General features: G+C 37.0%; 2 protein-coding genes across 7 annotated transcripts in view; one reads left to right on the forward strand and one right to left on the reverse strand.

Annotated features, from left to right (window-relative positions):
• Nucleotides 1-6,518, forward strand: part of NSMAF (neutral sphingomyelinase activation associated factor) — a 74,118-nt gene extending 67,600 nt beyond the window's left edge. Inside the window, exons 25-31 of one of the 4 annotated variants that reach the window (XM_023727777.1) lie at nucleotides 407-474; nucleotides 867-990; nucleotides 2,318-2,401; nucleotides 3,906-4,056; nucleotides 4,472-4,574; nucleotides 4,710-4,819; nucleotides 5,846-6,518. In XM_023727777.1, coding sequence (XP_023583545.1) covers nucleotides 407-474; nucleotides 867-990; nucleotides 2,318-2,401; nucleotides 3,906-4,056; nucleotides 4,472-4,574; nucleotides 4,710-4,819; nucleotides 5,846-5,940 — 735 coding nt within the window. In that variant the 3' untranslated portion in view covers nucleotides 5,941-6,518. Of the gene's footprint in view, nucleotides 1-406; nucleotides 475-866; nucleotides 991-2,317; nucleotides 2,402-3,905; nucleotides 4,057-4,471; nucleotides 4,660-4,709; nucleotides 5,064-5,845 lie in introns of those variants that run through there. The other 3 variants (XR_002823362.1, XM_023727776.1, XM_023727778.1) reach the window with 3 other exon arrangements.
• A 706-nt stretch (nucleotides 6,519-7,224) lies between these two features.
• Nucleotides 7,225-23,183, reverse strand: part of SDCBP (syndecan binding protein) — a 27,848-nt gene continuing 11,889 nt past the window's right edge. For 2 of the 3 annotated variants that reach the window (XM_004372572.2, XM_023727780.1), the window contains 7 exons: nucleotides 19,891-19,969; nucleotides 18,675-18,784; nucleotides 16,085-16,246; nucleotides 12,734-12,909; nucleotides 10,476-10,647; nucleotides 9,594-9,685; nucleotides 7,225-8,380 (listed from right to left, as the gene is read on the reverse strand). In XM_004372572.2, the coding sequence (XP_004372629.1) occupies nucleotides 8,326-8,380; nucleotides 9,594-9,685; nucleotides 10,476-10,647; nucleotides 12,734-12,909; nucleotides 16,085-16,246; nucleotides 18,675-18,784; nucleotides 19,891-19,969 (846 nt within the window). In that variant the 3' untranslated portion in view covers nucleotides 7,225-8,325. The remainder of the gene's footprint in view (nucleotides 8,381-9,593; nucleotides 9,686-10,475; nucleotides 10,648-12,733; nucleotides 12,910-16,084; nucleotides 16,247-18,674; nucleotides 18,785-19,890; nucleotides 19,970-23,183) is intronic. The other variant, XM_004372573.2, reaches the window with a different exon arrangement.

Here is a 23,183-nt window from a genome sequence, read left to right on the forward strand (position 1 = left end):
GTCTCCAGTTGTTCCCATCACAGTTTTTAATATGGAAAGAAAAACTGCCCAGTGCCTCAGTCCTCGCCTCACTTTGTTTCACTGTGTTCAGGTTCCAACAGCAGGTCTATTAAGAAGAGGCAGCCAGTGTCACCCTGAGCACTGAGGTAGGCTTTCCACGGCTGAGCCCTGGCCCTGCTCATTGCAGTAGTCGGATGTTCATCACTTGCAGGGCCATCCATCCAGAGGGTGTCAGGATGGACTGGCAACTGGAATTAGCCAGCTGAGAAAACCTGGATAAATATGAGGAGGGGCAACATAAAGAGAATTTGAGTATTTTTTTTACAAACTTATGAGATAGTTCTAGCATGTTAGGGATTTATACTAATTATTGTAAATTATTAATGTTGACTCATTTGTGTTTCAGGCTTTATCATCTTGTTTACTTTTACCAGGAGATGCCACTGTCCTAAGTTCTTCATGGGATAATAACGTGTATGTATCTGTGCCATGCTCCTTTGTCATTCTACATGCAGTAGAGCTACCTTTGTGGATACCTGGCATTAAAGGACAGTCTTCCACTGGCTGGATACGGGGCTGTTTTCTAAAGGAAACAAACGTTGTTACAAGCATAGTGCTGTTAGATTGGAATTTGGTTATTTGAAAATCTAATAATTTCTCCAGTTGGACTCTATTTTTCTCTTAAGCTTTAAGTTGAAGTGAAAACACAGATAAGCCAGAATCTGGAAAGTTCTGGTTTTAAATTCAAATTTGTAATTCTAGTGGGTCTTAATAACTGCAGAACTAAGCAATGTCATGTTTCTTGATCATGTCTTAAAATTAGGCTTGACTCCTGTTTTAATAGTTCTCATTATCTTTTATCTTAGCTATTTTTATTCCATAGCATTTGGAAGACACCAGGATACATTAATGGGACATGATGATGCTGTTAGTAAGATCTGTTGGCATGACAACAGGCTATATTCTGCATCGTGGGACTCTACAGTGAAGGTTTGTAAATAATTTTTAACTTAAAATGTTTATATAATACAAACATTATACACCATTCACCTACTTGTTGTCATTGTGTTCAGTTATCTCACTATTTTTCACAAAGCATGAAGTGATATATAACCCAAAAAAACCAAACCCATTGCAGCTGAGTCAATTCCAACTCATAGAGACCCTATAGGACAGAGTAGAACTGCCCCATAGAGTTTCCAAAGAGTGGCTCATGGATTCAAACTGCCACCCTTTTGGTTAGCAGCCAATCTCTTAATCACTGTGCCACCAGGGGCTCCAAGTGATATATAAGGATATTTAACGTTACTGATATATAAGAATATTAAGTGTTATTGTCTTTTTTTTTTAAATGTATGCCCCTCTTGATAACAATAGGAAGTTACCACGAATTTTGTACTGTGTGTTCAGCTGGGAATTGAGCTACCTAGTATTCATATGATAGCTGAATTGTAAAGAAATGTATGGTAAAAACTCCTCTTTATCTGATATGATTGGGAATAGTAGTTGGTCAGTTTCTCAGAAAATTACACCTTAAAGTGAGGAATTGTTGAAAACTTATATATAGTTATCTTGAGTGTTTTATTGTAACTTAAAACATGCCTGCATATTCATTCCACTATTCTTTTGATATAGTACCATGCTCAGCCTTTTGTTCGGAATTTTGCATAACTTCCTTGTATAAACCAAACCATATTCATCATCTTTGGTTTCCAACTTGCATTTATGTAAAAGAAAGCAAGAACCTTAAATCCTTACAATTCTTTAGTAGGAGTATTTCAGAATCTTCCTTTCCCCCAAAATTCAGAGTTTTTTTGGCCTCTACCTATTTTTTTTTTTTTTTTTTTTTTGGTGACTTGCTTCTTCGAGTCTTAAAACATTAATAGACACTACCATACTTTTGCACTCATATTTCCTAGTTCACACACTATTTAAGTCACATAATTACAATAGTAAGTGCAAGTCATTTAAACAGATTTGGGTACAATCAGCTCTAGGTAAGGCACATAGCTGACGGAAATAAAACCCCAGGCATTGTGTAGAAGGTGCCAGGGGCATTATTCAGTTTAATTTGATGGGCAAATATGTTAAATGGAAGTTGTCCAAGAGAGTTTTTCCTAAACACATTAGAAACATCTGTGAAGCATCTCACAACATGGATGATCTAGAGGGCATTACGCTGAGTGAAATAAGTCAATCACAAAAGGACAAATACTGTATGAGACCATTATTATAAAAACTCATGAAAAGGTTTAAAAAAAAAAAACTTTTATGTCAAATGTTTGAAAGTCACCCCCTGCGATGTGTCCCACCCTAGGTGTGGTCTGGCATTCCTGCAGAGACGCCATGCACCAGAAGACACCACTTTCACTTGCTTGCTGAGCTGGAGCACGATGTTGGTGTAAGTATGGGAAACCAAGCCGAGAAGTCTGGGTGGGGTGGATGGTTGTTGCCTGGTTTTGCTTGTGTGTATATACATTGTCTTCTTTTGCTTTGTGTTGATTATTGGAGGAGATATATGCTGAATCTCAGTCCTTTTTTTGGGTTGACTTCTTGGATTTTTAAGTCTAGTTTGTTTCTTTTTTCTCCAGTTTGCTTCTTTCTGCATTTCCCTGATGATTAGCTACCATCCAGCTAGATTTCCAAACTACCAGTTTTCTAAGTTTGACATTGAATATTTGAGTACCCTCAAACTATTGAGGCACCAAGATGTGATGTGTCATCTTCCATGTTTCCTGACATGGAAGGTAGACAGTACCATCAGTCTAGGACGAAGCTCATCAGTAGATGGGTACACTGACCGTCTCTGCTGGTGGATTCCCGAATGTGCAGCCTGTAGGCAAATCCGAGATGGTCTCTGAGTTCTCACTCACTGCTTTCACTGGGTCACGCTGCTATATCTTAGGTTGTATTTTTACAGAATGCCTTTATACTAAGGTGCTAAATTGATGCCTAATTTGCATGGTTGACAGAGTAACTGAGGTTGAGAAATATTTAGTATGTATTTCAAAACGTATGCAAATACAACCTTGAGATTTTTTTTTCTCCCCAAATCTCAAGTAGTCAAACTATTATTCATGATTAATAATAATTAATTGCTGTGCTTCCAGCAGTTTAACACCCAACTACAGTAATAGAGCTCATTTTCTGAGGCTGTCAATCTAGGCTATCTTAGGACAACGTTAATTTACCTTGGCAGTAAGTACTTCATTTCTACTTGTATTTGATAGCATATGAAAAATTTAATTTCCTTTTTAAGTAAGTCATTATTCAGTAGGATATTGAAATACGTCTGCATCAGCTGTGCCAGTACAACATACAATAGAGTTTAATGTATATCATTATTTGAATCACATATTTGAATCAGCTTCATTGCCGATGACTAGAAGGACTAAGGTATGCCTGACCCAAGCCATAGTATTTTCAATCACCTCACATGTGTGCGAAAGCCAGACAATGAATAAGGAAGACCGAAAAAGAATTGATGCCTTTTAATTATGGTGTTTGTAAAGAATATTGAATATAGAATGAATTGCCAGAAAAATGAACAAATCTGTCTTGGAAGAAGACAGCCAGAATGCTCCTTAGAAGCGAGGATGGAGAGACTTCGTCTCACATATTTTGGATGAGTTATCAGTAGGGACCAGTAGAGAAGGACCTCATGCTTGGTGAAGTAGAGGGTCAGTGAAAAAGAGAAAGACCTTCAGTGAGATGGATTGACACAGTGGTTGCAACAGTGGGCTCAAGCATAACAACGATTGTGAGGATGGCACAGGACCAGGCAGTGTTTCATTCTGTTGTACATAGGGTCTCTGAGTTGGAGCTGACTTGAAGGCACCTAACAGCAACATAGCTAATGACCATAATTCTGAATGGAACACTTACCAGTGTACTTCCTTCCTTAGGTTGATACAATCAGTTTAAATGCTGCGAGCACACTGTTGGTTTCAGGCACCAAAGAAGGCACAGTGAGTATTTGGGACCTCACTACTGCCACCATGTTGCACCAGATACCATGCCATTCAGGGACTGTGTATGATACTGCTTTTAGCCCAGGTATGTATTAGCCTTCTTAATACAGATGATACCGGGTGAACTGGAAATCTATTTCGAAATAAACAATACAAATTTAAAAAGAAAACCACTACTTGCTGATGAAAGATGTTTTGCCTATAGCTGACCGTGCTTCATGCCAGAATACATTATACTTGCGGCATTTGCACCTAGTAGAAAAGCAGTAGTGGATATAGTTCCTAACTCACCAGAGAAATTTATAAGATGCAACTGAATGCATACCAAAGTGCCACCCCAGTGCCTTGGAAACAGAAGCAGGTCAAGTCATTGGTTAAGTACAAGGAGCTTAAGGACAGTGAAAATGGAGATGAAGCCATTGGATTTAGAAATAAAATCTCAGAATAATTGAGAACATCTTTCCAAAGCTCTACCCTATATCACGTTTTCTCTGTGTCAGATAGCCGCCACGTCCTCAGCACAGGAGAAGACGGCTGTCTTAACATCATAGATGTGCAGACTGGAATGCTCATCTCGTCTCTGACTTCAGAAGAGCCACAAAGGTATATTTCCTTGAGTCCCCAGTGGTGAAGACGTTTACAGACATGCTCGTGAATATTTCACTTGGGCTTACTTTGGCCAGTGCAATGTACCTCTTCTTTCATGATGAAAGTATTATTCCTAAATTGTTCATGTAGGTGCTTTATCTGGGATGGAAATTCAGTTTTATCTGGAAGTCAGTCCGGTGAACTGCTTGTTTGGGACCTCCTTGGAGCAAAACTCAGTGAAAGGATTCAGGGCCACACAGGTAAGCAGTTAGGCATTGCTGCCAACCTTCCTCTTCCATCAGGTAACATAATCATCTCAGGCCCACTGCTTTCTGTACTGGCAGCATTGGGGCAGCCAGGTGATCTGCATCGCATGTCAATCAGTATTACTTTATGCTGACATTTGACTCCCAAAAGGAAGTCTTTACATTAACTTCTAGATGGAGAATTAAGAACCATAATAAAAGTTGTAATATAACATTTAAAAAAAAAAAAAAAAAAAAAGATAATACATGCCTATAGTTAAAGCAGAAACAAAAGTAATGAATTACAAAGTTAGTCTTCCCCTAACCTGCCTACCTCCCAGTTCTCCTCCTTCCAGAATGTTTAGTTTGTGCATCCTGTGTACGTGTTCTTACTAAGGAGGGGGTGTGTGTATAGAGTATATAAAGTATAACAGAAATTGTCTTGCCCTTGCTTTTCACACTCAGTAGTATCTCTTGAGTCACTATATCAGGTTTGCCAACATTTACGTGTTTTCCTCCTGATCATTTGGAAGATTTAGTTTTAATGCTTCTAGTATCTGCTGTTATCTGTTGACTTCTCACTGTGAGCAGTGACTTCCCACCTTTATTCCCTTCCCTGTAATCACTGTGCTTTGGATGGTTTCTTTTTTGTACGTTAAAAACTTACATATGTGTCTTTTTTCCTCCATAACATTTGACCCCTTCCAGTGGAAAAAGAAGTTAAATATGCATCCTGAGACCAGTTCCCCTTCTGTCTCCTGCCTTTTGCCCGTATTATACCCATACTGTCATGGAACATATTTACATTCTGTTCTGTACCCATAACTCCTGGATATTTTAGCTTTAGATTTATATTTTAAATGGTTTCTAATTCCTCACAAGTTCTTTATAGCTGTTACTTTTCTATACAAAGACTTACCATAGGATGAGAACAAGAGAAGGTAGGACTTACTTCACTTCTTGGTAAATGAATTGCAGTTATGTATGTCTTTGGAGGCTTTCTGGTCAACTCACTACTGAACCAAAATGCCTTTCTCTTAGGTGCTGTGACCTGTATATGGATGAACGAGCAGTGCAGCAGCATCATCACGGGAGGGGACGACAGACAAATTATGTTCTGGAAATTGCAGTATTAAGTGCCTTTTCCTCTCCTGGATAAATTGAATTCTGCTTAATGTATTTTTAAACCAAACTTGTAAATGAACTAGTGAATGTGCAATGATAGTAATCAGAAGTTTTACCACATGGAAAATCTGCGGCTTTCAACTTTCTAAACCCTGACTTCACGGGAAGTTGTTAGTTGCCATCTTCTGAGGCAGGTGAAGGCGTATTCAGGAGAGAACATTACACTGATTTGTGAGGCACGATCATCCCAGTAGGATGATAACAGCTAAGAGAGACTAAACTGGGCTGGGGAAACTGTCACAAAGCATTGAACAGTTTAGAATTTTCCAAGAAAATGTGCAGCACTGTCTGCTACTTGAGTCACTCTGTTTTTGTCTTCCTAATCTACCACAGTTGCTACCCATGGGTTTTTGGGTGTGTTTTCCAGGAGTGGTTACTTTCTATAACCTGCTGTACCAGATTCTAAGAACCTGGGGAGAGATTAGCAGTTCTTATAACAGCAAGTTTACTGTGTATAGGAATGGTTTGTATTTCATTATAGCTATAAAATGTTCATCTTTTTTACGATATTAAAATTATTTTTATGTAATGAAAGCAGTTTTCGTTTTCTTACCTAAATGAGTTACTGTAAAGATTAGTAGCTTCTTAGAACCACAGTGTTGGTATGTGCTAGAAAATCGTACTTCGTGACACTAATGTAGTTCTTAGACTTTTATAACTATCTTCAGACCCAAATCCAGACAGCAGAATAGATGATAAACAAACTGGGAAATGGTGTGGTTTGCTTTAATTTCAAACAAGTTCATCATCTATAAAGCAATAGTTCGGATTTCCTTTTAAAGTCAACTTCTGAACCAGTTATGTGACTTAAAATTTTTCTGTACTTTTTAAAAACATTGTATAGTGCTTAATATCTTGCAAGTAGTATGACATAAAGAATCACACCAGGGCAACACTTTTCAAGTTAGTTCTAAATGCCATTAAATATTACCTGGTCTCTGGTGTGGCCAGGGACAGTCACTTGCCTCACGGTACTCCTGCTGCTGGGCCTGCGTGGCCCTGATGTGAACCAGCTCCATTGGCCCTTTAGTGCCTGTCAGTCTGCAGCTCACATTTGGAAGCCATTTCCTATCTGGTACCATTAGCACAACACTGAGGGCTTCCTGTGGTGCACCTCAGCGCTGGCTGCTTTGGAGGATGACTCTACAGTACCAAGGTGAATGTCACTTCCTTCCCTACTTCCAAAGTCATGTACAAGTTTGGTGAAAGCCACTGACGGTTTTCCAATGACACAGTAACAGTCTGAAATTTTACTTTATTTATACATACTTGATTAAAATAATAGAATAAGCATAAAACAAAGTCAGGATAAAGTGTTAGTGCCATTTTGTTGGCAGGAAGGAGTCAGGAAATGGAACAAATTACCAAGAAGACATTCTAAGACGATTCCAAAGTAGCTCGGTTATATAATGCCAAAGTTAGGTCTCATCCCAGTTAACCAACAAATGCAACAAAAGGAGTCAAAAGTTTATCCTGTTTAGTATAAGAATTTTTTACATTAAATATATATCATTTCTCAGAAAGTGATACCATTAACTTTTAGAAAAGTTTCCATTATGCAATTTTACTAGAAAATCTCAAATACAACTAAATAGCTATGCAATAGCTTGTAAGTACCGTTAAACTGTTCTGGGTTAGTGTACATTTCAGCTTAATACGGAACTACGTTTTGGATTTTAGAAAGGCAGCAAGAATTATATTTTGGCTTTTATTCTAGATGCTTAACATGGTTAAGGCGACAGTTCAAGCATATTAAGTGAAGGTAGTTAACATTTAATGATAATCATCACAATCTTGCAGTCTACATACACTCTAATGCTTACATGGAATGAAACCAGTGTTACTTAAATGATGTTTCTCACACACACACACACACACGACTACAAAAGAAACTATCAAAGGCAATCATTCTAAATGCAATATAGCAACACATTAAAAATGCATATATATACCACAGAAATAAAGTAATATGAACAGCACTATTCCATATCTTGAATAAAGGTGATTGGTTCTAACACAAAGCTAAGCCTATATCAGTCATCTTAATCATAATGGCTTGTAGAAGCATCATGCTTCCAGTAGTTAAACTATTCTGTGAAAGTGAGTACATCTTTTGAAAGTTTCACATCGTAAAACCATGATAAGGCTACAACTGTCTTGAAGTGTGAACAAGATACAGGTCAGAGGGCAAGATTCCAGCCATATGTAAGGGAGAAAGGTAGATCTTCATGCAGCATATGTTTGTTGGCTCCTGGAAAGCTTCGTGTGCATAACAGAGTTGCCGGAGAAGGAAACTGGAGAAGTTCAGCTAAGTTTCCATTGTAACTTGACTTTTATTAAACCTCGGGAACGGTATGATCCATCAGGCTTTTCATAATGCTTGGTGCCATCCTACAAGAGAGTCATTTTTATTACATGCTGAAGTTTTTTTTTTTTTTTCCCAAAAATGTTGTGTTAGTCCAAGAAAACTTCAAATTTAGTTACCTGTTAGCAGCAAGGGAGATTTTTTTTGGGGGGTGGGGGGAGTTCTTTTTAATGAGCTCAGATCTAAGTCTTGGGTAATCTAGTTGTTTGCAAACAGCTGGTGTGAAAGGCTATACCAGAGACATACTTCTGTTCTTGTATCCTGGCTAGAAAAGTTGGACAGGATACAAAAATGCCCTTTTATATTAAAGCTGGTGATGATTATAAAAGAAAGTGGGGGGAGGGGAACAGAAAAGGAGGGGGAAAAAAGGAAGGAAATCATCACACAAGGATGTGATGAGCTGGGAGGGGCCCTATTAATAATTTACGAAAACAGAACTCTAGAACAATTAGTCCCGACAACAGTTTTGTTTTTTAAGAGTAGCTAGCTTCATATTACCCAAAAACCAAAACACCTTTATTGCAAGAGTTATCTTTCTTCCACATGCGAGACAGATACTCTGAAAGTGGGATCCCAAGCTGGCTTGGCAGGAACAGCTATGACAGAAGCCAGGATTTTAAAAGCTCTAGAGAAGATAACCCTTGCTGCCCCTTTTCTATTCTTATTGCTCAGCTTTCCAATCCTCAATTCCTGAGGACAGATATTAGCACCACACCCCACATATCTGCTGCCTCTTGAGATGCTCAAGAAAATAGAAATTGTTCCTCCTAACATCCCCTAGACAAGAATTCTCTATCAATTTTACTGAAAGTTGAAAGCATGACCACCTCTACTTTCTGCTTGTACACCCTCTTTCTATTAAGCCAAAAAACCAAACCTGTTGCTGTCAGTCAGGTCGATTCTGACTCAGGGACCCTATAGGACAGAGAAGAACTACCTCACAGGGTTTCCGAGGAGCGGCTAGTGGATTTGAACTGCTGATTTGGTTTGCAGCCAAGCTCTTAACCACTGCACCACCAGAAGTGTCAAAATTTAGGAAATGTATGATGAATTTTATTCCATACTTGGAAGGTTGTGAGTGGTCATCCTTACCCATTTCTCTGATTAAAATAATTCACTTCATATTTCTAAGTAGACCAGTGTTGTCCCTTAGGTAAAAAGAGTTGAAGGTTTGGGAATCAAATGACAGCACAGTGCTAAAGCCACAGAGCCATAAACAAGTTCAACTGTCCTTCTTACCGTTTAATAATATGTTCAAAGATGAAACCGGGCATGATTGTAATGGTAACTACAGTCCCAGATGTTGATAGTATGTCTGCAATTTGAGAATCCTATTGAAAACAATGAAAATTAATTCTACTGAGGCTTTACTTAATCCAAATAGAAAACTACACTATTTGTGCTGAAAAACTAAAGTCCTTTTATGTTTTTTGATAATATCTAAATCTTGAATGCTGGTATTTCTAATTTTTTCTATTTTTCTTTACCAAGTTTAATTCTGTTGATTAAATCAGTTCATTTTATACCTGGAAACCAAATTGCTAAGTAAACTGAGTTGAATATATTAGCCAAAAAGAACATCTTTTTATTAGTTAAGATTAAATAATTTTCCCCATATACAATACTATCATATCCATCAGTTAACCGTATTCTAAACCAAAGTTTGTGAAATGAGTAGATCTTAATTAATTTAAAACTTCAGACCTGAAGAGAGCCTCATTAGTAACTTAGGGGTGGGGGGATAGGAGAGGACTATTAGAATAAATTACTGATATGGAAACTGAAACTATGACTTATTTTCTACACTTCCGGATTGGTAAAAGGCAACTTAGTCATTCAGAATGTCATCAAAATCTTCAATGCCCCCAAGTCGTAGGACTTCAGAGATCTAGTCCAGCCCCCTTGCTATACTAACAATAATTCCAGACAACAGCCTACATAATTCCAGTGACTGGCCAAGAACACAGCTAGTAAGGGGCAGAGCCAGATACCCCGCCTCCCATCTCCCCAGTGGGTTTACCTTAGAGGTCAATATGAAAACAGCGCCACTGAAACAGTCAAAAGAAAAAGTCATTTTCTAAAATAAAACTGGCAGAACAAGGCACTTGTTCTGTTCTTTACCTTCAATCCAATGACATTCTGTCCATTAACTTCACAGATGTTATGTTCAGTAAGAAGACCATTTCTGGCTGCAGAGCTATCTTTCACTATGGATGTTATTTTTCCATTTTTAAAGATAAAACCAACATGTCCAGTACTATCCTTATGCATGGTAATAGTCCGTTCAAAGGGCCTGTAAACACAATGGGGTTTGTTAAAAACTTAATTACAAGGTAAACATTTTAATGGATTTCATATACCAGAAATTATGCCATACTAGATACTCGGTTACAATAAACTAAGTTTCTGATAAGAGCAACTCAATATAATGCTGATCTTGTATATTCACAGAATCTCTGTGTAAAGAATTGTTTTTTAAAAATCTCTTCATCATGGTTTAACTGGCTTACTAATCAAGATTTCCTTCTTGGGGTATCAAAGGCTTAACTGAACACAATCCTCCATGCAGTTTATCAATCTGTTTTCTCCTTTAGAATTCACTGGGATTTAACATTAAGAATGAGGCCTGCAATGGTTAACACTGTATGTCAGCTTGGCTGGGCCATGATTCTCAGTGTTTTAATTTGATCACTCCCATGATTGAATATACTGTGTGTAGCCAATCAGATGAGAGGGAGTCTCCTTGGGGGTGTGGCCTGCCATCTGAATATAAGCAGACATTCTGGCTTTTTGCTCACTCTGGATCCTGTCGCTGTCCCCTGTCATCTCATCTCTGGTTCTCGGGACTTGAGCTGTCAGCTTATCTGCTGAACTTCAGATTCGTCGCTCGTCACAGCCTGTGGGCAGGAGCCCTGATCTCCGACCTGCCGACCTGCCAACCTGGGGTTCGCCAGCTTCTGTGGCTGTGTGACTTGGGAGAGTCCTCTACCCTAACCCACGGACTTGGGACATTCTAGCCTCTACAATCGCGTGAGCTGTTTCCTTGATATAAATCTCTCTCTCTGTATATGTATTTATATGCTTTACTGGTTTTGCTTCTCTAGGGAACCCAGCCTAAGACAAGGCTTTAAGATGGCAGTGTTATAAACAAATTCTTATTTTTTATTAACTTTTAGTATTTCCAGGAGCTTAACTGTTCTTAGGAACTATTTCATTTAAAACCTATATCAATATGGTATCATACCTAGATTTTGATATATTTTATTGTAAGTTTTTTTTTTTTTTTTTGGGGGGGGCTGTATTTTAAACAAGAACTGCCTAAGCAATATGACTTAAATTCTTCAAGCCCCTTTTGGAAAGAAAGGTACACACAGCTATTGTAATAAAACAGTTGAGCCTCTACTCTAAAAAGTAGATTACTAAATCTGACAGGCTAGGTATATTTTGCTCATTTCTCTACAACTCTGCTACCATGTTACAACATGGGTTTTATGATAACCTGTGTTTACACTGGAAACCCTGGTGGCGTAGTGGTTAAGAGCTATGGCTGCTAACCAAAAAGTTGGCAGTTAAAATCCACCAGGTGCTCCCTGGAAACTCTGTGGAGCAGCTCTATTCTGTCCTACAGGGTTGCTATGAGTCGGAATTGACTCAGCGGCAATGGTTTTGGTTTGGTTTTTGTGTTTACGTTATAATTTAGAACAGCTCTGCCTTCCTGCTGGTCCAAATTACTCTGTGAAATTTTGCTTTGACATTCATCTACAAAACATTCACTACATATTAGAAATTTTGATAATACTGCATCAAAGATAAATAAAACAGAAGTTTAATTTAGAAGAAACAGATACCCTAAAGCTAACTGTAACAATGTGATATAGATTCACCCTTAATGCTTATGGGGGCTGGAGCAAGAGACTAAACAGAGGCCCATACATCATGTGCTAAACATTTAAAAGTTATAAACATTAACTGGTAAATAAAATGTTCTACTCTCCTACCTTGACAACTGCAGCTTTATAACCACCTGAAAGGCCAGTTCAGCACTGACTCTGACCCTCACACCTGTGTGTGAACAACCTACCAGATGTCTAAGCAGTATACTGGAAAGTGAGGTCAGACACCATGCTACTTAGCTACTTCTCCAACTTACATTTTCTAGAGACAGACTAAGACAGAAAAATACCTGCTTAGAGGACACATTCCTATAAACTCTGAAATAAGGTGTGCATCCAACAGCAGAGTGCTGTTTTTTAAAAAAATCAAACTGTGAGAAAAATCTGCACTGCACAACTGCAAGAATATCAGGCTACTCAATAACATTTGGTAATTTTGGAAAACTAGTCTTACATTTTTATTGGAACTATTTAGTAACAGCTTACCTATCACGAATAGTCATGGTAATCTTCTCTCCAAATGCCTGTTTCAGCACTTTGTGTGCTTTGTCCGAGCTCCAACCAGCACAGTTTTCACCATTAATCTGGAGTACCTGATCCCCAAATCTCAGACCAACCAAAGACGATGGAGAATTAGCCTGGACCAGCTGAACAAATACACCCTAGATAATAAGAAAATAACTTTAGTCATTTACTACTGTTATGATATAGCTAAAAAATGCTGGAAATTAGGAACCAACTGTTTAAGTTAGAAATCTACACTAAGTTTAAAAGAAAAAAAAAAAGTACATGAGTACAATGTGTCAAGTTACCCCCTAAAAAGAGGCTGAAATGGGTATGAGGGAAATAATCCTAGGAAACAAGGCAAAAAATGAGATCTTGGTAGTAATTTCTACCACAAATCATGATGCGCCTGACCAAACCTCAGCCACCGTTTCATCTCCAAATAAAGGGACAATGAAAATGAAGCAGAACAACTATAGTAAACAAGCTTCTATTGAGTCAGTGTTATAGACTGAATTGTGTCCCCTAAAAATGTGTATCAACTTGGCTCGCCCATGATTCCCAGTATTGTGTGGTTGTCTACCATTCTGTGATCTGATGTGATTATCCTATGTACTGTAAATCATAACCTCTATGATGTTAATGAGGCAGGATTAGAGGCAGTTATGTAAATGAGGCAGGACTCAATCTACAGAAGAGGTTGTATCTTGAGTCAGTCTCTTTTGAGTTATGAAAGAAAGAATTGAGCAGAAAAGAGTGGGACCTCATGCCACCAATAAGGAAGTGCCAGTAGTGGAGCATGTCCTTTGGACCCAGGGTCCCTGTGCTGAGAAGCTCCTAGACTAGGGGAAGACTGATGACAAGGACTTTTCCCCAGAGCAGATGGAGAGAGAAAGCCTCCCCCTGGAGCTGGTGCCCTGAATTCGGACTTCTAGCCTCCTAAAATGTGAGACAATAAACTTGTTTGTTAAAGCCATCCACTTGTGTTTGTTATGGCAACACTAGATAACTAAGACAGTCAGACAGAATTCCAAACAGGTATTAACAAATGGTCGTTATTCAGGGGGAAAGCAAATCAAGTGTTAGAAATTTAGTGGTTTCTTTTATAGCTTAACAGTGAAAGCTTAAGGCCATGCTCTACCTTTAGAGCTGAAGGATCCCTCTACCCATGTGCCGAATTACACATAAATAAGATCGGGGTTATAATTTCTCTGTTTTTCATTGGTCTTTGATAACAATCTTTTTTAAGGATGAATATAAAAATTTTAGTCAAGTATTACTTTATCATCCATTAGTTCAGACTCTAGACCTACAATTCGGTCTTGCCTCCAAAACAGTCAGATGCTAATGTTTCAACTTTTCTGAATACTTGATATAGTGTAGGAAAAAGAATTGCACAATTTCATATTTTCCATGTAGGTATTTTATATGAAGTTTGAAAGTAGAGAAATATTTGAAAGATTTGGTTTAAAGAGTTTATTATAAACATTAATTTGTGACTAAAAATAAAATGATAAAGCATTTTAAAAATTAAAATCAAGGTTTATTTAACAGCCTAAAAGGTGGGATGTTCAACACCACTCCAGTTCTTATAAAGAATCTGCTAGGAAATACAGAAAACTCAAGTATGATTAACTAAGAACTAAATCCACACAAATTTTTTTAAATTATGTAAACTCTCAATCTCAAATGTTAAGCAAAAATTAATTGACAAGTACAAAAGAAGAGTGAAGCTGGTAAAATATAAAAGCATCTACAAGGGCTAGACTCTAAAATCTTAAGCTGGGGCAGACAGGATTTCTTCCATGTTTCTCAAGTAGACCAAACCGCTGCAAATGTAACTACAATGGTGCAAGAAACACCATGAAAGGTATCCTTTAGGACACAGGAAGCAGCAGCCCTGGCAAAGGGTACTAGTATACTGTCATTCACTGAAAAGGAAGAGAGAGTGTAGCTAAGTCAGAGCTTCCCAGCCAAACCCACTGATGGGTCTTGAATAAGTTATGCAAAGACACACAGGTCAGGGCTTCCTGCCAGATCAGCCTCATCCATTTACCCTAGTGGCCACACTCATTTTCATTTTCTCTGTGTGTCAGGACAGGGAAAAGACTGCACCTACTGAGCTGCCATGACTTAAGACTAAAAAGGAATCCACTAAGGTAATGGCTAAAACCATAAATAGGGCTAAAGATTCAGGACTCCCTGAACAATTCTAAGTAGTGATTACTACTCCCAGAGTTAACCTTCGTTCATTTCATCACTATGGTGTCAAGGACTGAATTATGTCCCCTCAAAATACGTGTATCAATTCGGCTAGGCCATGATTCCCAGTATTGTGTGATTGTCCACCATTTTGTCATCTGATGTGATTTTCCTATGTGTTGTAAATCCTATCTCTATGATGCTGATGAGATAGGATTAGTGGCAGTTCTATTAATAAGGCAGGACTCAATCTATAAGATTAAATTGTGTCTTGAGCCAATCTCTTTTGAGATATAAAAAAGAGAAATAAGCACAGAGACAGGGGGGCCTCATACCACCAAGAGAGCACTGCTGGGAGCAGAGCCCATCCTTTGGACCTTGGGTTCCTGCACACAGACACTCCTAGACCAGGGGAAGACTGATGACAGGGAACTTCCCCCAGAGCAGACAGAGAGAGAAAGACTTCGCCTGGAGCTGACACCCTGAATTTTTGGGCTTCTGGCCTACGGGACTGTGGGAGAATAAACTTCTGTTTGTTGAAGCCATCCACTTGTGGTATTTCTGTTATAGCAGCACTAGATGACTAAGACATATGGTAAGGGTGAGAGGTAGAGGAATTGTAAGGTAAAGTAAGAATTGCCCTAATTAGTAAGTCACTTTTGCTCAGAAAATGCCCTATTAAATTCAGATTTGAAGGATGGGAATAACAAACATATAAAACCACCTCACAAGTCAAACAAGTATCATTTGGTTTAAAAAATACCCATCATTTATACATCAGTTTTTTCTTAACTTTCACATGCTGCCCTATGTCAATGCCAGAATTCCATTAGACAAATTATGTTATAATGTAATAATTTATGCAGACCAGTTAACTTTATTCGAGAAGGAGTACTCAAAAAGAAAAAAAAAAATTCATTCAAGGTAATGGTGTTGGAAGTTCCAACTCTGCCTCCTCAAAATATGGCACCTCAAAATGGATAAATTGAGCAGATTTAAAATATTCTCGATTATACAGATCCACCATTATAATTAAAGTATTTCAAAGTTGCAAATTATCCAATATTAATTATATAATATTCTATAAGATACTTAGACAAATTTAAATAGATTTTTTTAAAAAATACTTACATTATCTATTGATTTAAGCCTGAGGCCAATTTTTCCATCTTGATCCTTACACAAAATAACTTCACGAATCCCTTGCTTAATTTCTGCTCTTCTAATTCCAACATCATTACCAGTTACAGGAGCCACCATATAGTTCATACTGGAAGGCCGTGCTACCAACTGCTAACAAAAATACACAATGTATCAATATTTAGAAACACTCTCCATCAAAAAAGCCTAAAATGATAATTTAAAAATAGTAGTGGCTTTCCAAAAAGTAATCAGCAAATAATTTCCTACAGATAGTTTGGTTTCTATAAAAATGAACCTGGATTTATGTACCAATTTGTAATTTATTAGTCCCATATTTATCATCACCAATAGTCTGTCTTCCTCTCTGTCGCCTTTTGAATGAACTCACTGGCATTTGTTTCATGTGTATACTTCTTTTCAACTCACACGAATTATCCTTAAACTCTGAAGGCCATATGATAATTTTGAAACTCAACATAACATTTGCTAGAGGGCTCTTCTATTTTTATATTTTTATTGTGCTTTAGGTGCAACTTTACAGAGCGAATTAGTTTCTCATCAACAATTTAAACACAAATTGTTTTGTGACATTGGTTGCAATCCCCACAATGTGTCAACACTCTCCTCTTCCACACCCTAAGTCCCCATTTCCATCTGTCCATTTTTCCTGTCCCTTTCCTGCCTGCTTGCCACTGCTTTTGGGAAGGTATTGCACTTTTGGTCTCATATATATGACTGAACTAAGCAGCACATTCCTCACGTGTTACTGTTTGTTTTATAGACCTGTCTAATCTTTGGCTGAAGGGTTAACTTCAGGAATGGCTTCAGTTCTGAGCTAAAAGGGTGTCTAGTGGTAGAGGGTTCTTTTATATTGTATGATCTTTGGCCAGAGACTTTCAGAGTTTCTATAAAAGGGACAACATTCTTACCTCACAGTGTTACTGTAGGATTAAAAGAGAAGTGTATGTTATATGGGTCCTGGCACATGTAAGACAGTCAAATATTATTTTTCTTCCCCTTTAATAAATATCTGTGGATTGACTGCCACAGAATAGCTACACCAGGGACTTTTGTAATTAAATATTTTTGACTTGTTTTTTCCACTATACACTCCTCACTTTCTTTGCCCTCCGAAAGAACTTCAGATTTGTTTTAAACACCTAGTGAGGTGGCGACCCAGAACTTCATTCTGAAGCATCTAAATCTCCAGAGCTCTTCAATGCCCTGCTTTTTTCTTATTTATATTTTAACTGAATTGGATTCATTTTATTTGTTGCTGGAGGTTTTTATTAACTTCCCATTAGTGAGTTTTTTCATTTCACATATTGTATCTTTCTTCTCTAGACATTCTACTACTTGGTTCTTTATTTTCTGTTTCTCTCCTCATTCATGGTTTCATTTAAATCCTTGAGCGTATTTATAGTACCTACTTTAAATTCCATGCCTGCTAATTTCATTATCTCTGCCGTTTCTGGATCTCTTTCTACTGACTGAATTTTCTCCTGGTCATGAGTCATTTTCCTGCTTCTTCACATCTGCTTATTTTTTTTAGTTGGGTGTTTCTGACACTCCTAGAACCAGCCTCGTTGCAACCCCTCAGTACCAGCCAGTAATGTCTCCTCTTCCAAGACTATCAGTCCCAGCTCTTTCCCCAACCTTCTACGAGGTTTCTCATTACTCCAAGCTCTTCCCTGTGCTACCCTAGTCCTAGGAGAGGCAGCTACTTCCTGGAATTACAGCAGTGTTACCTCAGCGTTCCATTTTTGCTTTTTTAAACTCTCCAACCTCTTTATCTAATTTCTTATGTTAAATTATCTCTGTTGAAATACCTACAGTGACTTCTTTTTCCCTGGCTGAACCCTGTTATAAGCAAGTTCTCAATAAATATTTAGCAGATAAACGAATGTCATGTACTGTATGTACTCTATCTTCATGAAGTCTAATAGAAGACACATATGAAATGATTGTACAAGTATTAACCATAATTATAATAAACACTATAAAGCACTATGGGCTTATAGCAATGAGATCTTAATAAAAAGTTATCAGGTAAGTTAAATTTAAACCTAGAATTGGGGTTCTATTACAAGAGCATTTAATTTCCATACAGAATATTAAAAGCTTCTGAGCAAAGAAGACAGTGACCTGTACTTCAGGGTGACTCATCCAGCAGCGCTTAGTACTGTCTGACGTAAGTTACTAGAGGAAACGTAAGAAAGAGATTACTGCAATAATCTAGGTGAACACTACAGAAACCCTGATTTAGGGTTATAGTAGGACTGGAGTGGATAAAATTAATAGAAGAAACACGGCACAGACAGAATCATTACAGCTTAGTGACTGATTAAACGCAGACAACAAAGGCAAATAGATTAGTCCAAGGCATCTAAAGCCTTAACTCCTGATAACTGGTAAAGTGGTAATAGCACAAAAGGAAGTAGACTATTAATTAAGAAGTGATATCTGGAAGAAAGTCTAAAATTTCTGAGAAGTCAATGCTAACGTTATAAATCTGTAAGTTAATCACAACAAAAAATACGTATTTAACATAATTTAAAATTAATTACACTATACATACCCCCTGCACTGGTGCTCCAGGGACTATGGCCATATTTGCACATATTTCTTCTTCATTTAGACTCAGACCCATGTATTGAGAGAGCTCCGGATAAAGTTTAGGATACAGATCTAATAAAAATGAGTGAATGAATGAGTGAATAAAGCACTGGCAGAGTACTCGAAAACTACTGTTATTATGGACTTCTATTTGTGTTGAAAATACTATGTTTAATTTATAAAATATAGAAAGAACTGAAAGTAGCAATTTGGAAGGACACCTTTTCCATTCCCGTAATGACAACAGAAAATGGGAAATGCAGAAAATTTTCAGGTGAAAAGTTGTAGAAAATAAAGATATTAGAACTGAAGCCTCAAATTTCTAAATACTCAAGAGCAGAAATAATTTTTCCAAGTAAGTTATCTTGCCTTTCCTCTTTCTTCAAATATACCTACTTGATTATATATATATTTTTTAAGAGTACTGTTGATTCTACAATTCAGAAAAACTGACCAAAATGTCTACTGTCAAGCCAACTACTTTATAGTTCATAGTAAACCCAGCTATGGAATGACTCTTCTGGACTGATAACAATAAAAAAAAAAAATTAAAGCTCATGAATTTAGTGTTAGATCATTTTGGGACTAACAAAATCTAACTTAGTAATAGCTAGAGATTATCTCCTAAAGTTTTGCATGAATTATCTGGAAAAACAGATTTTCTGAAAGGAACATTATAGATATGGAAGAGACTGGTAAGATGCCAGGCTTTTCTGTACCTTAAATCATATTAATAGGGAGTCTGTCCTGAATTCTTCCAAACCCTGAAGGAAAAGGGATTTAAAAAAAGGAAACGTAGAGATTCCAAAATTTGGGAGGCTCTCAAAAAAGAGGTTTATTGGAAATTTCAGAAATTTCCCCACAAAGCTAGAGAAAGGTTGAGGAAGTTCCAAACGCATGACGCAACCACAGGTGACGTGTAAGGTTTTTTATCAGTCACAGGTCAGGGACTTATGAGTCACGCTCAAATCAATTTTCATTAAGCCATAAAGCACATCTTCATATTCACAACTCACTCTCTTAATTAGATAGAAGATTATTTTTGAAATAAACATTTTTTCTCATTACTACTAGAGAAATGTTGCATGTCAAAAAAATGTTGGAAGTCCCAATTTCAGTAAAACAAGGCTTAACAAATACTTCTGTTCAAGGAGAATGAAACCAAAGTATAAACTTACTTCCATCTTGAGAGACGGGAGCAGAAGCTTCTGACAAAATTGCTGGGTTGGCAGGGTTTGCAGAAAAGGCAGCTTGAGCCTGAAAAAGAAAAGAAGAAAACTTTAACAACTACACTATAAGTACTTAAAGTTATTATATAATTTATAACAGAAATTCAGTACTTAGGGGAAAAAACTAAAATACTGAAGTTTTAGTCAAAGTTTAATTTCAAACACTTATAGTAATACATTTTTCAAAGGATATCTGCAAATCAAAAAAAAATTTCATGTTCTAAATATTTGAAACTGTAATAAAAATTGATTAAGTACCATTCTACATATTTTACAATCAAGTATTTCATAGCACTGCTGCTTATTAATCAATAAATGAGTATTTCTAAAATGCATTCTAAAATGGCCACATTTTGCATTTTAATTATTTTACTTATTAATTCAAATAAAAATACCAACCACATTCATATAAAAAGTCACATATCAGAAGAATTCTTAAAAATTTAAATACCAATTAATTAAGTTGCTATTATTTAGTAACTCAGCACATATCACTAAAATAATCTGTATCTTCATTTTAGCAATATAGTATACTGCATTTTTTGCAAATAACACACCCAAACATTTAATGCGTGGAAATTGGCAGAGCACGCTTGCGAAAATAACATGCAAGGGGACTGCACAGTTGGCAAAAAAGGTATAATGCACGAGTTATATGCATAAAAAAACAGTAGGTGCTTCATTCAGCAGTGTTTAAATATTAAATACAAAAATAATTATTGCAAAAAGCACATTTTTATCACTGACATACAAGGATGATGATAAAGTAATACAGTGTATGACTATTAAACAAACTTGCCAAAATCACATCGACTAATTATACATTTACTCTATCAAATATGCCTGGAGCTCCTGAGAGCTGTGTTGATACCCTATGTCATATTAAGTATCCCACTGATAGAGATATTTTGTTCTTGACAGATATGTATGATCTTCTGAAATAGCCAAATGCCATTTAGAGACAAATTTGTTAATAAGATGTATGACCAATCTCTTGTATCACTTTTTACTGAACTGGAAATATGTCAATTAAGTAATGACGTTTATGTCTATAACTTAATGCCAAGAGCAGACCCAAAGACGCCTGGAGAGATGGAAGCTTAATTTTAATAAATACAGCCTACAAAAGCTTTGAACGGTACTAAACTCAAACGGATTATAAATGTTCTGCTATGTTTGTTAGTAAGAGTCATTCTTTAATGTTTTATAATTTACCACCCATTCTAAACTGAAAGAAAACGCAGCATAAAAACCTCTCTAATTTTAAATAACAACCCACAAACTCAAGTGTGCTGAATTTTGAGTTCTTTCACCACCCATCAAAGGAGCTTGTGAACAGCTGAATTACTTCGTGAATAACGTAAGGAAAAAAACACTGTTCCCTTTTACACTAGTTATTTTTTCCAATTCTTTCAGTCATTACTATTTTCCTTATAAAAGAATACTGAAGTAAGAATATACAGAATACAGTTACTGCCAGTGTCTATTTCTTTTACCATCTGCTAATCCTTATCACGTAATGTACTGATGTCATATTAATGGCTTATTCTGAAAGGCTAAGTATTTCAGATAAAAGGTTTAAAAACAAAGAGTGATTGTTCAGATGAGCTTTGTGGAAATAAAATGAAAAGTACTATCAAAAGACCGAAGAAAGAAGCAACAGAACATTTAAGATGGCTAAACAGGCCACTTTAAACTGTAAAGCATCAAAGCCTTGGCAGCTGACCAGTAGATTTCAGATTTTAAAAAATCACATTTTAATATCCATACTAGATCTATGATACAAAATTTGTGTTTATGATCTCCCCATGTAAGAATCTGCTCATCCACTGCTACGATGTTAATAAACCCAGTCATACACAGGTCACTATTACTGTTCATTTTTTTTTTTTCTCACCCCAATGAGGTCAACATTTTGCCTAAAACATTTGTATTCTTGAGGTTGTTTAAAATTTCTCACAAGTTGTAATAAATTTTTTTTGCTCACTGGTCAATTATGACAACGTAAATCTCACTTTTACAGTAAACTGAGATCAAGCCCTCAAGAAAAATGATCTTTAGCATAAGAAGATTTAAAGAACTTCATCACATTTATCATGTTATAAAGATTATTTTAGAAATAAAGAACTATAACAGAGTTAGATTTACCTTTTCAAATTAAATAAACAGAAGCTGAGGAGATTCTGAGTTTTTAAGAGATCAGGTTAAAAGTAAACTGGAAACAGATGGGTTCATTATACACAACAAATTATCACCAATTAAAAAGATTAATAAAAGTTCCAAAATAGTAAGAATAACTGATCTCAATCCCAAACTTTCTTCTTAAGCAGAAGCATCTATCTTCAAAGCTGACACTTAAATGAAGAACTATAAAAATGTTCTACTTAAATGAAATTAGAAATACTGTCACCTCTAATAGTCATTTAGAGCACAAATAAATGAAATAAATGTCTGCCCCTTCCGTCCAAAAAGAAATCACTAGGGCTTTCACTGTGCTTTTATAGTACTACACTGCTAAAAGCAACATGCATGTCATGGATTGAATTGTGTCCCCAAAAATATGTGTCAACTCGGTTAGGCCATGATTCCCAGTACTGAGTGGTTGTCCTTCATTTGGTGATTGTTAATTTTATGTTTAAAAGGATTAGGGTGGGATTGTAACACACTTACCCAGGTCACATCCCTGACCTAATATACAGGGAGTTTTTCCCTTGGGTGTGGCCTACACCACCTTTTCTTTCTCAAGAGATAAAAGGAAAGGGAAGCGAGCAGAGAGGGGGGACCTCATATCACCAAGAAAGCAGTGCCAGGAGAAGAGCATGTCCTTTGGACCCCAGGTCCTTGCACAGAGAAGTTCCTAGTCCGGGGGAAGACTGATGAGAAGGCCAACAGAAAGAGAAAGCCTTCCCCTGAAGCTGACACCCTGAATTTGGACTTCTAGCCTACCAGACTGTGAGAAAATAAATTTCTCTTTGTTAAAGCCATCCACTTGTGGTATCTCTATAAGCAGCACTAGATGACCAAGACAATGCACTTCACTATTTCTGGAATTTTTTAACTTCAATTCAAAGGTGAAACAAAGAATTATTTTAAAAGTCAGTCATACCACTAACTGTCCACAGCTACCAAAGCCTCCATCGGACTGAGTCCAGGACAGCTAGATGGTGCCCGGCTACCACCACTGACTGCTCTGACCAGGATCACAACAGAGGGTTCTGGACAGAGCTGGAGAAGGATGTAGA

Source organism: Trichechus manatus, unplaced genomic scaffold, assembly GCF_000243295.1.
Source record: "Trichechus manatus latirostris isolate Lorelei unplaced genomic scaffold, TriManLat1.0 scaffold00018, whole genome shotgun sequence".
NCBI classification, from domain to species: Eukaryota; Metazoa; Chordata; class Mammalia; order Sirenia; family Trichechidae; genus Trichechus; species Trichechus manatus.